This window comes from Anguilla rostrata, chromosome 13, assembly GCF_018555375.3.
Source record: "Anguilla rostrata isolate EN2019 chromosome 13, ASM1855537v3, whole genome shotgun sequence".
NCBI classification, from domain to species: Eukaryota; Metazoa; Chordata; class Actinopteri; order Anguilliformes; family Anguillidae; genus Anguilla; species Anguilla rostrata.
Genome location: NC_057945.1, coordinates 37,464,063 through 37,476,509, shown reverse-complemented (window position 1 = coordinate 37,476,509; position 12,447 = coordinate 37,464,063). Strand labels below are relative to the sequence as shown.

Genomic DNA, 12,447 nt, shown 5'->3' with positions numbered 1-12,447 from the left:
AGAAGAAATTTGGGTGGGTATTGCCCACCCCTGCCTACTTCTAGACCCAGCCCTGCCTCACAGAAAGTAAGATATTCCAGTATACCAAACGCAGACTGTGATAGAAAACAAGCTTGCTTACTTTGTTTAACTATTTTTATGCGTTATAACAAAACTATGTACGTAACTAAGTGCAAAATGGAAAGGTACTGGGAAGGAACGACCTTTGAGGAGGAAGGAATGTAGATGAGCTAAGATATATAGATAACGATTTGGGTGTACCACCAAGTTTAATCTGCAATATTTTTTTGGCTGGACCGCAACAGCGGGGCCAGCCTTATAAACGCGGATGCCTGTGACCGAGTGACTGAGTGATGAAGTTACACCATTGGTCGTATAGACACTACCACTGACTATCCCTGTAGCAAATTGGCCACAATTTCAAACACCCATACACGGTCCAGCCATGTACTAGGTTTTGACCTCGTCTTGTTGGTACAAAGGGGAGACACAAGGCTTGACACAGGGGTGTGAGAAGGCCATGGATATGTAAACATAACTTGGGGGATACTTTATAAATGGAGTAAAATTCATAGTTAAAATTACCTTTGGTGCAAGCATATAATCAGGTGGTATGTGTATGACCATTGCTTGCAAAATGTCATATCCTAATCAATAACCAATGTATTTCTATTGAAATCTGCATGTATTGTGTATGATGTCAAATGAAATAAGCTGTACGAAACAAGATGGTATGCGAAGGGAGAATAAGAACACCCTCCCCTGCTTTGAGGTGCCAGGAACCTAGGCGTTTCGTCAGGGTTTTTGGATGAAGCAAAAAGGTTCTTAGGAAAACAGGAAGTTGGTATGTTAGGGGGAGTAAGAAAGTGTCATGCCATGCAAATTACCTCAGGAAAACAGAAAGTTGGTATGGGAGGGGGAGTAAGAAAGTGTCATGCCATGCAAATTACCTCATAGAAAGACAGCTTACATAAAGATATAAGAGGCAGGAGTTCGAGACTCCCTTCTTGAACTCTGAAATGAGTGTTTGAATGGTTTCTCCTATTTGGCCAAATAAAAGTTGCATTGCTGAATTACTTTGTGACCTGACTAAATGATTTGCCTCCATTGAAGGTAAAATCCACGATGACATTACTGCAGTACGCTCTGTGTATCATTTACCACACTGAAGGTAAGATAATCCAGGCGTTACATACCAAACAGACGTTGCTGCAGTACGCTCTATGTGTCCTACAGTAGGAACATTCATGGACTACTTTTTCCATTTTATTGTTGTTTATGTATTACTAATTTAACCATTTATGTATTTACCTATTTATTCACTTAGTTTCCAAATCCGTCATTCTTTTATAGCGCTGTTTTATTGATTTTTATTGTTTTTAGTGACTTTTATTTATTATAGATTTTTCCTCATTATTCTCATCAACCTGTACACCAGGTTATCTGGACATGTGTCCATACGCATAGCCTCCCAACACCAGCAAACCTGCACAGGTGGGGACTTAGGCCCGACCCGATGTGCGAGCTTTGGGGAGGGAGGGGCACGATGGTGGACATCCTCACAGGGTGTGGGGCAGCACTCACCCAGTGGAGACATAGATGGCGTCCACACAAAGTGCCTACGGTGCACTCGTTAACATGGGAGAAAGCCAGGATCCTCAGGGAAGACCAGGGGAATAACAGCTTACTACAGATGGCACAGTCATGGGAGATGGGCGGCAGTGTAGTATAATGGGTAAGGAGCTGGTCTTGTAGCCTAAAGGTCACAGGTTCGATTCCCAGGTCGGACACTGCCATTTTGCCCTTGAGCATGGTAAATGGTAAATGGACTGCATTTATATAGCACTTTTATCCAAAGCGCTTTACAATTGATGCCTCTCATTCGCCAGAGCAGTTAGGGGTTACGGATTAGGTGTCTTGCTCAAGGACACTTCGACACGCCCAGGGCGGGGTTTGAACCGGTAACCCTCCGACTGCCAGACAATCGGTCTTACCTCCTGAGCTATGTAAATGTAATGCATGTGTAGCTAACAAGCCTGCCACAGCCACCCCTGTTCCTGGGTCCAATCAGCCAGGTCAATTATCCAATTCCTAACCAATTAGATAACTAGCCAGGTCTAATTAGCTTGACCCAGGACAGGTGTGGCTGCTTAAACCAGCCCTCCCCACACCACAGCATGTAATACGTTCTGTAAGTTGCTCTGGGTAAGAGCGTCTGCTAAATGCCTGTAATGTAATGAGATGAGGGTGGACCTGGAAAAAAAAAAAGAAAGAAAGAAAAGCTGCATTTGCCTCAGGGCGTCCGAACATGCCTGAGGGCTGACGTGGTCATGTGGTCTTAGGGGGGCTGACGTGGTCATGTGGTCTTAGGGGGGCTGACGTGGTCATGTGGTCTTAGGGGGCGAGGAAGATCATCTTTTGATTGAAACCAACGGTCCCATGGGAGGGGGATGCAAACAGGCCTCGGAGGAGAAAGCCCATAAGTATGGGGACCTGGTTCGAGAACCGGGGGGGGTGGCTGGGGGAGGGTGGCAGGCCTGGTGGTTCCGTTGTGGTTTGGCTGCAGAGAAGACACTCACAGCCTGGGGAATAACAGGAAGGGAGGGACGGCAGTGGCTTGTCAGCGGGGAGGCAGCTAGGGGTGGGTGGAGGAGGGAGGGGGTGGTCCGGGGGGTCCGAAGGTGACGGCATCTCCCTGATGTGCGTAGTTGTGAACGTTTTTGTTTGTTGTTTTATAAATGAACTAATTTGTGCGTTGCTACAAAACAAGGCAGTAGGATTTTATTGTTTGACTGGCTAACCATTCTGTTTAGAAATGTGATTGGTCGGACGCGATATTACACTACCCCATTACAATACTTCAATTTATTACTCTATTGACAGTGTTAAATATCTGTAGGCCAAAGCACTCCTCCCACCAACAGCACACACCCTTTTTCTTGTTCATGTAAATGGGTAATCTGCAAAGCAAGGCATTTTTATTTAGGCCATAAACTGAGCGATGTCTTACCATTAGAGTTTGTAGTCCTGGTTTAGGCCTGGCTTATGCCACCAGGCCGGTGGCAGTAATTCAGTCAGGAAAATGGCGAGCGTTGTTGGGCTGAATGGTCTGTCTGTGCCATTATACCATGCCATGTCGTGAAAAGCGTAAGTAAGAAAAGATTGCGCAGTTTCAGATTCTGGGATTGCAATTTTGGTCGGACCAAAAAAACCAGCATACACAGGGGTCTCCCCCAGAGCAAGTTTGAGAGCCACTGATCTAAACGACCGAGGGGAGCTCCAGTTCAGCCTGTCTTTATCTGCCCAGCTCCACCCAAGGCCTGACCACACACATTACACTCCCTGGCCTTTCCTCCCTGCTTTAAACAAATCCCTTTATCAGTTCAGGCAGTTATGGAAAATTCAGGGTCGTGTACTCACTTGATATGGCCCCGTTGCTGTGCCCTTGAGTGACATTCTGAACCCATAATCCTTTGGGTGAGATCCAGATGTATGAATTACTGACACCAACAACTCATATTGAGGTTTAAAAAAGTGAATGTGTATGATATGATATGCAGGTGCTTCATTTGAATGCATGTTGTACATATTAAACCTTTTAGCACTTGTTTGCCAACTGGGTCAAACAGACCCAGGACATTATTGGGATTTTAAAGCAATACAGAAATAAAATTTATGCAAAAATAATCTCTATATATATATTATCTTTATTTCAAGACCAAAAAATATTAACAAAATATATGGTTAATGGTTAACCTTTTGTTAAAAGTTTAAAATATGTCAGCTTTACCAAAACTGAACACAAGGGTTTAAAAAAGCTGAATAGTGGCATAGGAGGGTTTTTGTTTTCTGTTCTGAGAAGCCACACACCGTTGGAGCCATATACAAACCTACTGCACAGTATATAACACATATTCAATATCCGTGTGTGTGATAAAAAAAAAACCAACATCGCACATATTCAATATCTGTATGTGTAATAATAAAAAAATAAACAGCAAACTGAGCACCAGTTACGTCAGAGCTTTGTATTGAGCTTGCGCAATAATAATAATTATATATATATATATATATGTTTTTTTTAATTAAAATTTATTTACCTGTTTTGGCCACTTGCCCTTTTATTGGTCCAATACTGCAGAATAATTAGTACTGAACGCAACTTAATTTATGCAGAGAAGCACCATCTGGTGGTGGATTTTCAGGATTACTAAAATAACCCAGTTGTCTTGCCTCAACAATTGATTTTCTGCAATAAATTAGGTTTGATCATTTTGAGCACGTCCGTGTTTCGCATTCTCTGATGATCTCCACCTGCAGTCGTAACACACAGACCAGGTAGTCTGTTCTGTAGTTTGGCAGACCAATTCTGTGTATGATGAAATGGGATGCACCTGTTTTGTTTTCTCTATAAGCTTTGTACAGTTAAGTATTAGATGTTTTTCTTCAACAGCAGTTTAGCAAATTTAGCAACTCACCAGAGTCACATTGACCCACTGGGTAACACTACAATAAGTTCACGTGAATTGACATTAACTAATGTAGTTGCTAACATGAATTAATGATGTACAAATAGATTAATTAACCATTAAATTTAGCCAGTGGTGAACAATTACATTGACTAATGTATTAGTTACATGATTATTTATACATTAGACAAACTTATAATTAGTCAACCGTTAACAAATGTATGAACTGGTTTTTTAGTCCTAATGAATTGGCATTAACTAATGTCACTGGACAATGTTCAAAATTGCAATTCAGTTTTTTTTTCAACTTAAACCCACAGGTAGAAAATCTCATCACATGCAGGCACCGGTAGTAAAAAGTAGAGAGAGATAATCTGCCTTAATGGATTCTCGAGTCAAGTCAAGTGTGAACCACTGTTTTTGTTTTTTTTTAAAGGACACCAATCAGACACAAAGACATGAATAGATTGCTCAGCAAGATTTATTTATTTTCTCGTGTTTTGTTTTTTACAGAATGGGATTTGAGATTTGCAGACGCGTGGGGATGGGACCCGACCGCAGACTGGCGGAGGTGTCCGGGCGTCGGGGTTGTCGGGACGGAGGCTGTCCTAGGCCCAGTTGCAGCAGGAGCAGCTGGCGTCGAACACCAGGCCCGTGGCGCAGTGCTGCTGGTAGGTCTGCCCCTGGCTGCACTCGTAGAAGTGGTTCTTGTTGCTGGGGTCGGGGTAGAGGCCATTGGCCTTTCCCGCGCAGAAGCCGCTGCCAGGCTGTGGGGGGGCATTGGGGCTCTGGGTGGCAGGGGGCTGGGGCTGAGCAGGGGCCTGGGTGACAGGGGGCAGGGGCTTGGCGGGGGCAGAGCAGCCTGGGGTGGGGGTGGGGGGGGGAGAGGGTAAAGAAACAAGGCGGTAAATTTAAGGTGCAGTATTTTTTGCTGACAGTTTGGGGAACAATATTTTTCAACTTAAAAAAAGATTAATAATAACAATTATAACTATAACAATAACTATATTGAATTTCACAAGAACTGAATTCTAATGAATAATAAGTTGAACTGAAGAATTGCACTCATTTCCCTGATAGACAGGGTAGACTGACCACATTAAAACAGACGGACAAATGGACAGACATAGAGAGTGGCAGACATATAGACAGACAGACAGACAGACAGGCAGACAGACTGACCACATTAAAACAGACAGACAAACGGACAGACATAGAGAGTGGCAGACATATAGACAGACAGACAGACAGACACGTGAACGACCCCATTAAAAAGACACAACGGACAGAAAGAAGTGGCAGACAATGACGACAACAGACAAGACGATAGAAAGACACAGACATACACTGCAGACATCATACAGCAACACAGACCACACACACACACACACACAGGCGCACCAGCGCATGCAGCACTCACACTCAGGGCCCTCCTTCCCCCGCCAGTCCACTCTTCAGGGTGCTGATCAGAGGGTATGGCCCCTGGCCACAGAAGGTCCCGCTGAAGTCATCCAGGTCCAGACTCCACACCATGGCACCTCCGTACTGGTTCTTCTTCAGCCAGTCAATCTGGTGGGGGGGGGGGTGATGGAGAAAAAATTGGCACAAACCCCACCCATATTTCTTCTAAACCATCATTGATGGGTCTGTTACACAAAGCTAATGTAGTCACAAACCAGCGGCATCACTCTCAGATGCTCGACACGATCGCGTGTCGCTTGAAGACATCTGCCAGCGCAACGTCTAATGCATGAAATATGATAAAGATACAAGAAGGAGCGTATTTGTGCCCTTGTAAGGAATCTACTGCAGTCGACCCTTTCGCCTCCGCCATGCCCAGGCCGGACGGGTGCGAAGCAGCGCGATCCCTCCGCGGGCGACGCTGGCGAAAGCTCACCTTGATCTGGAAGCTCTTGACGTTGTCGTAGCCGACCCAGACGCCGGTGGCGGTGTTGAAGGCGTAGGGGACGTCCTGGGGTGCGTCCCAGGCCTCGGTGCCGCCCTGCTTCAGGAAGGTGCAGATCTGGTGGGGGGGGGGAGAGGACGTCCCGCGTTAGAGAGGGGGCTGCAAAATCGCATCACGTGGAGGGCCCTAATCCAGCGGCAGACTGTTTAGCTGCCAGCTGACCTAAAGCCCTGCCACTGGACTGATATGGTGCTCACATCACTCCCCTCAGTGTGCTCAGCTGCTCACTGGAGAGCTTACCGGGAGTGCTGTGGAAACTTCTTCTGATTCCACCAGTGTGTGTGGATACGTGTGTGTGTGGATACGTGTGTGTGTGTGTGTGTATGTGTGTGTGTGTGAGAGCAAAGCAAATTCCCGAAAAAGGGCAAGTGCGGTTTCGCTGACGGCCGGACGCGGGCCGGCTCTTTTTGGGACTTGCCTCGTAGTAGGCCCAGAAGCCTGACTGCCTGGTGTAGGGTCCCGCGGGTCCAGGTCCGGCGGCGGGGGCTCCCACCCCAGTCTGGGACCCGGCCAGTTTCCAGGTGTGTCCGTAGGTGGGGAACCCGACCAGGAGTTTCTCAGCGGGGGCGCCATTGCTCTTCCAGTAGTTCAGGGCATAGTCCTGCCGGGAAGATGAAGATGATGATGATGATGATGATGATGAGATGTGATGATGATCAATTAAAAAAAAAAACGGACAGGAGACAGTTTGCCAAATCGCTGTAGTAACTGCGATCTTGAGCCCGACGGTTTGGACATGCAAAACGGACACTTACCACGTTGAAGTAGATGTAGGAGCCCTGGTCAGAAGGTCCTTTGTACAGGGGGCTGTTCTCACCGGTCTGCCGCTCCCAGCTACCATGGAAGTCGTAGGTCATGACGTGCAGGTAGTCCAGGACCCTGTGGGAAGCAGAGGATCATGGGATCTGTAGTTGGGGGGTGGTACGTACTGTAAGTGGGTTATTATTTGAGGGTGCCTGCACCGGTGGAGCCCGGCGGCTTCGAGGAAGGGCGGCCGTACTCACTGGCCAATCTGAGCGATCTGGTAGGCGGAGTCGATGGTGCCCTTTCCTGCGGACACGGCGGCGGTCAGCATGAGGCGAGGGCGGTTAGTCTGCTTGGCCTCAGCCTCAAAGGCGGCCATCATTTCCTGGAGACCAGAGAGAGAGAGAGAGAGAGAGTGAGAGAGAGACCAGTGGGGCTGCTGCAATACATTACATTATATTTGCATTACAGCCATTTAGCAGACGCGCTTATCCAGAGCGACTTACACAAACGTTTTTTACACAGCATTCACATTGTATCCATTTATACAGCTGGATATATACTGAAGCAATGCAGGTTAAGTACCTTGGTCAAGGGTACAACAGCAGTGTCCTACCAGGGAATCACACTTGTGACCTTTAGGTTACAAGACCAGTTCCTTACCCATTATAATAATTGGCCAATGGACAACAGCAATGAAATGTCCATTGTAAATAAAAAGAAAAAACGATTTTAGTGACCGGTACAGGATACTGGGCATGTTGGGTTTCCTACCTGCACCAGGGTGGTGTACAGCTGCTTGTCCTCGGGAGGACTGCCTCTGGAGCCAGGGTACTCCCAGTCGATGTCCAGACCGTCAAACTCGTACTGTCTCAGGAACTTGATCACGGAGGCGGTGAAGGTCTGACGGGTGGCGGAGGTGGAGACCATGGCGTGGAACCTGGTTCGGGGGGGGGGGGAATTAATTAGCCCTCCGAAGAGTAGATGTTTTTATAAAGTTTTTTTTTTTCTTCTAAAAATTCTAAGTCAGTGTTCTAGAACTCTGCTGCTTTCGGTCACCAGCGGCAATTGTTACATCAGCATTAGAGGGTTAAGTTCAAAACATTCTAGTCACATATTTCTGATCTCACATTTTAAGGGATTAAAGTAAATTAATGAATGAGGGGAAGGGGGGGGACAGGTAAAGTGAGATCTGAGTCGGTTGATGCGGAGTAAAAAAAAAGTAAACAGTTAGTGGAACTGGGCAGATGAGGGAAGGAGAAAGGGATGACCGGAAGAGGAGAAATTGTGAAAAGGGCATGTCAAACCTCCAGAGGGGAGCATGCTTACTTTGCTGTCCCAAAGTTCCAGCCTCCGATGGCCAGGAGAGTCTTCAGGTTGCTGTTCCTGTGGGAGACACAAACAGGAGGGTGAAACTGATGACAGGTTCAGGATGAGACTGGCGTCGAAACAAAAGTGCGCAAAAAAGCCTCAGCACTTAACAGATTTAGCATGTTAACAACACTGCAATATTTTTTCTGCTGGTCATACGTCGGAACACACCAGCAGTCCTCGGAAGGGCGTCAGTGAAAACGACCTGCTGTAGCACCTGGGATGTAGCGTGTGTGTCGATGCAGCGGTGCATGATGGGAAACTTACTGGTTCTTCAGGGCCTGGAACTCGCCGTAGAGCTTCACGTCGTCCCACTCATAGGTGACAATCTCGTTGTTGTTCATGGAGGCGAAGGCGTAGATCAGGTGGTCACAAAGGCATGGGTCCACGTTAGTGGGGAAGTACTTCCCGGCGCCTGGTCTGTACTGCCCCCAGTTGGTGAAGTAACAGGACAGCAGATAGGAGGATCCTGAGGACAGGGGATATACAGGTTCACGTCCTCAGGCGTGGCAGCAGGTGGCGATGTAACAATGTGAAGGTGAAGGATGAAGGAGAGGAAGAAGAGGAGTTTCAGAAGAGGAGAGGAAGAAGAGGAGTGCTAGAAGAGGAGAGGAAGAAGAGGAGTGTCAGAAGAGGAGTGTCAGGAGAGGTGAGGAAGAAGAGGAGTGTCAGGAGAGGAGAGGAAAAGAGGAGAGGAAGAAGAGGAGGCTTACCTAGCTGCGCGTGCAGCAGGAGAGCGAGTCCTAGGGGTGAGAAAGAGGAGAGAGGTTTACAACAAATCAAGAGGCACCCAGTCCGATCGCTCCACACACGTTTTATTACAGAGATATTGCCTCTGTGCTTCCTCGCTGTTATTCTCGTTCATCTCCACAGGACTTTCTAGGGTTTCCATCTGATCCTTATAGTACGGAATCACCCTGCACTGAAGAATAAAGCGTTGCATGCACTCTGTTCCATGTTTCCCTACACAAAGTTATATACACAACTGAAGTCTTTCACAATAGTGAGAATAGTCATAATCATGAAATAGCAGAGAGATGCGGAGTGGTAGCAGGCAATGCTGCTGGGAAAGCTTTGCTCTGTGTGTGTGTGTATGTGTGTGTGTGTGTGTGTGTCAGTGTGTGTCTCAGAGGTGTGAACGTTCTCAACTGTTGCCTATCCTTACAGAGTAACCTGTCAAACATGTCTGCTCCTTGCTGTACTGCATTGAAGGCAGCAACGCTATGACTTCCACTAGGTAGGTGCTCTTTGCCATTGCTCCTGATGTTGGTCCTGTCATGCCACAATGTTGCACAAGCTAAATGCACAACGCTGTAGTCCACAACAAGGATTTGTAGACATTAATGCCTTTTTGCCATAATACTAAGATGGCAATACATACAAGGCTGGTATTCAGGCACCAATTAATATAGTTTTAAAAATGTTCAGTTCAAAGCAGAAATTGAGCAGAGGAGTGAAGAGGTACAGAAGCTGACTTACCAACACAGATCAGTAGCTTGCCCATGGTTGCCTCTGTACAACTAAACCATGGCACCTCTCTCCTTATATACGGTTTGAGTCCCGAGATTATTCCCCTTATCTCCCCAAGACCTCCCTCTTCGCTGTTTGATCAGTCTCCCTACGTCTTGGGTGTTTGCGGCGAGACTTTTCCAGTCAGTGGTTCGTGGAAACTTCAGGTCGTGCTACGCGGAACGCTTGGGCTTTTTATTTGATAACGTTCCGATAAACTTAATTTCTCCTTGCGATAGAAAGCCTGCCTTACCTGGCCGACCTTCTGGGAGTTTTTAAATCAAGGTCGTTAAGATTCTCATTCATTCAAATGGAAAAAAAAAAAAAAAACAATGGAAAAAAACCTAAGTGGTGAAGCATATCGTATCACTCTTGTTTGCTAATTATATGAAATATAATAAATATATGATATTTGTAGTTATAATTATATGACTTTGTATAATGGATAAACGGGACTGCAAAGCAGGTGTTAATCTAACTCATTTTTGACATTTTATTAGTGTGAATATATTTTATGAATAAAAATGTAAGTCATGTAAGCCTAAGTAATAGATGTATAAAACATTGTGTACAGTCTACCAGATTCAGGAGCGAAGAACCACACAAATGCACCCCATACCATTATCAAACAACCATGAATTTTCACTTCTGGACAATTTATTTTTTGTTAACTGGTTGTATGTGTATGTGCAGCTCTGTTTACACAAACTGTTCACTTTCTGAAATTACATACACACACACATACATATATATGTACTGTATATATACACAGTACCATGAAAAAGTATTTGCTAATTTCCTTTATTATTGTGTATTTGTCTGACTGAATGGTTTCAGATCTTTAGACAAAATGCAATACTAGACAAAGGGAAACAGTAAACGCAAAACACATTTAAAAAAATTATGTCATTTCTATAATGAAAAAAATTAACCACCCATATCAGCCATATGAAAAAGTAATTGTTCCCTTAGTTTCTCAATCAACCAATTAACCAAAGTGAATTGATAATTAGATTCAGCTGAATCTAAAAACTGACAAAACAAAATAACCAAAACCCAAGAAGTGAACTGTAACAACAAGCAAAGAAACAACAATAAAATATACATGAAAAATCATGTCTGAGCCAAAAATGTTGTTTATCATAAGTGATTTTTTAGAGTCATTGGGTGAGAAATTTGTACTATAAGTTTATGTGTTAATTCATGGAGCATATTCTTAAGTCAGTTAAATGTATTTTGGAATGTGGTGTTAAGATATTTAGAATGTTATATTTATATTATGGTGTATGTTTAACAAGAGAAACAAAAACTGTGTCTCAGTATATACTACCTTTATTTATTATTCAAAATATCAATTCAATCAATCTTTCATAAACAGCACACTGACAAATATTCCATCATATTTACTGAAATAATTAAGATTACTGTTTTGTTAAATTAATTTGAATTATCCCATGCAAGTCCATGCATTGTAACCTCACCAAAAAAATATTAAGAGATTAAAGAAACACAGTGTGAAGTTATTTTTAGAAAGATCAAACAAGATACAGTGTCTTACTTTGCTTTAGATTTAAGTGCAGTTTAAATGATTTGCTTTGTCCATGTTAAGTGCATTGGTATCCAAACCCTATCATTTGTAAACAGTGCAATGCGCTGCACTGTAACAAACTCTGTATACTGAAGCTGACAGGGAGTAAGCAAGGTTGAATAAGCACATGGAGGACAAAAAAACTGAAAAGGTGTATCGCTCAAATGACCCCGGTACATTTCGCTTTGCGGATTTATTTATTATTCATTTATTTTCACAAAAGTCACACCTGCACCTCACAACCAGGGTTTAAGGGTGGGGGGGGGGTCTGAAACTTGAACCCCCTGAAGGTGTTAAAAACAACAAATTCACCATGTAACACAAGTAGTCCGAAAAGAATAAACACAGAAAAGGGAATTACATTGCATTTTTTTTTGCAGGACTTCTTGGTGTGACCCTTCCATTAGAAAAAAAGTTAAACATTGCCTTTTAAAGAATTTTTTTTTTTACATTTTTATAAAAGTAGTACACCATCTGGGTACAAAGATGGTCTCATGAGTCTTTTTCAGTCAGAAGTCATAATCAAACTTTTACACATCTATTACAGCAAGAAAGAAAAAAAAACATGATGTCATAAAAATGAGTGGTGGAGACAACATAAAGGTTAAGGCAATGTTTCATTATTAACAACAACAAAAAAAAAGTAATTACTTGTAAATTGCTAGTAACCTAACCTTTCACTGTGAAGAATTTGTTAGAAGTTAGAAATTGGTCTTGTAACCTAATGGTCACAAGTTCGATTCCTGGGTAGCCGTACACTGCCGTTGTACCCTTGAGCAAGGTACTTAACCTGCGTTGCT

General features: G+C 44.2%; 1 protein-coding gene across 1 annotated transcript; it reads right to left on the bottom strand.

Annotated features, from left to right (window-relative positions):
* Nucleotides 1–4,932: 4,932 nt before the first annotated feature.
* Nucleotides 4,933–10,100, bottom strand: LOC135238145 (acidic mammalian chitinase-like). The gene is made up of 11 exons (XM_064305848.1): nucleotides 10,030–10,100; nucleotides 9,264–9,293; nucleotides 8,818–9,019; nucleotides 8,509–8,565; nucleotides 7,954–8,119; nucleotides 7,440–7,564; nucleotides 7,191–7,314; nucleotides 6,854–7,036; nucleotides 6,367–6,492; nucleotides 5,900–6,038; nucleotides 4,933–5,334 (listed from the first exon to the last, which is right to left on the bottom strand). The coding sequence occupies exons 1-11, from the start codon at nucleotides 10,052–10,054 to the stop codon at nucleotides 5,078–5,080; spliced, it is 1,434 nt and encodes a 477-aa protein (XP_064161918.1). The 5' UTR covers nucleotides 10,055–10,100; the 3' UTR covers nucleotides 4,933–5,077.
* Between the last annotated feature and the right edge of the window lie 2,347 nt (nucleotides 10,101–12,447).

Bases quoted from the DNA above. Each gene is read 5' to 3' on its own strand.
- LOC135238145 (XM_064305848.1), bottom strand. From the start codon at position 10,054: ATGGGCAAGCTACTGATCTGTGTTG. The intron at 9,294-10,029 runs GTAAGTCAGCTT...TCTCACCCCTAG, and splicing joins CAAGCTACTGATCTGTGTTG to GACTCGCTCTCCTGCTGCAC. The intron at 7,565-7,953 runs GTAGGAAACCCA...TCTGGTCTCCAG, and splicing joins TGTACACCACCCTGGTGCAG to GAAATGATGGCCGCCTTTGA.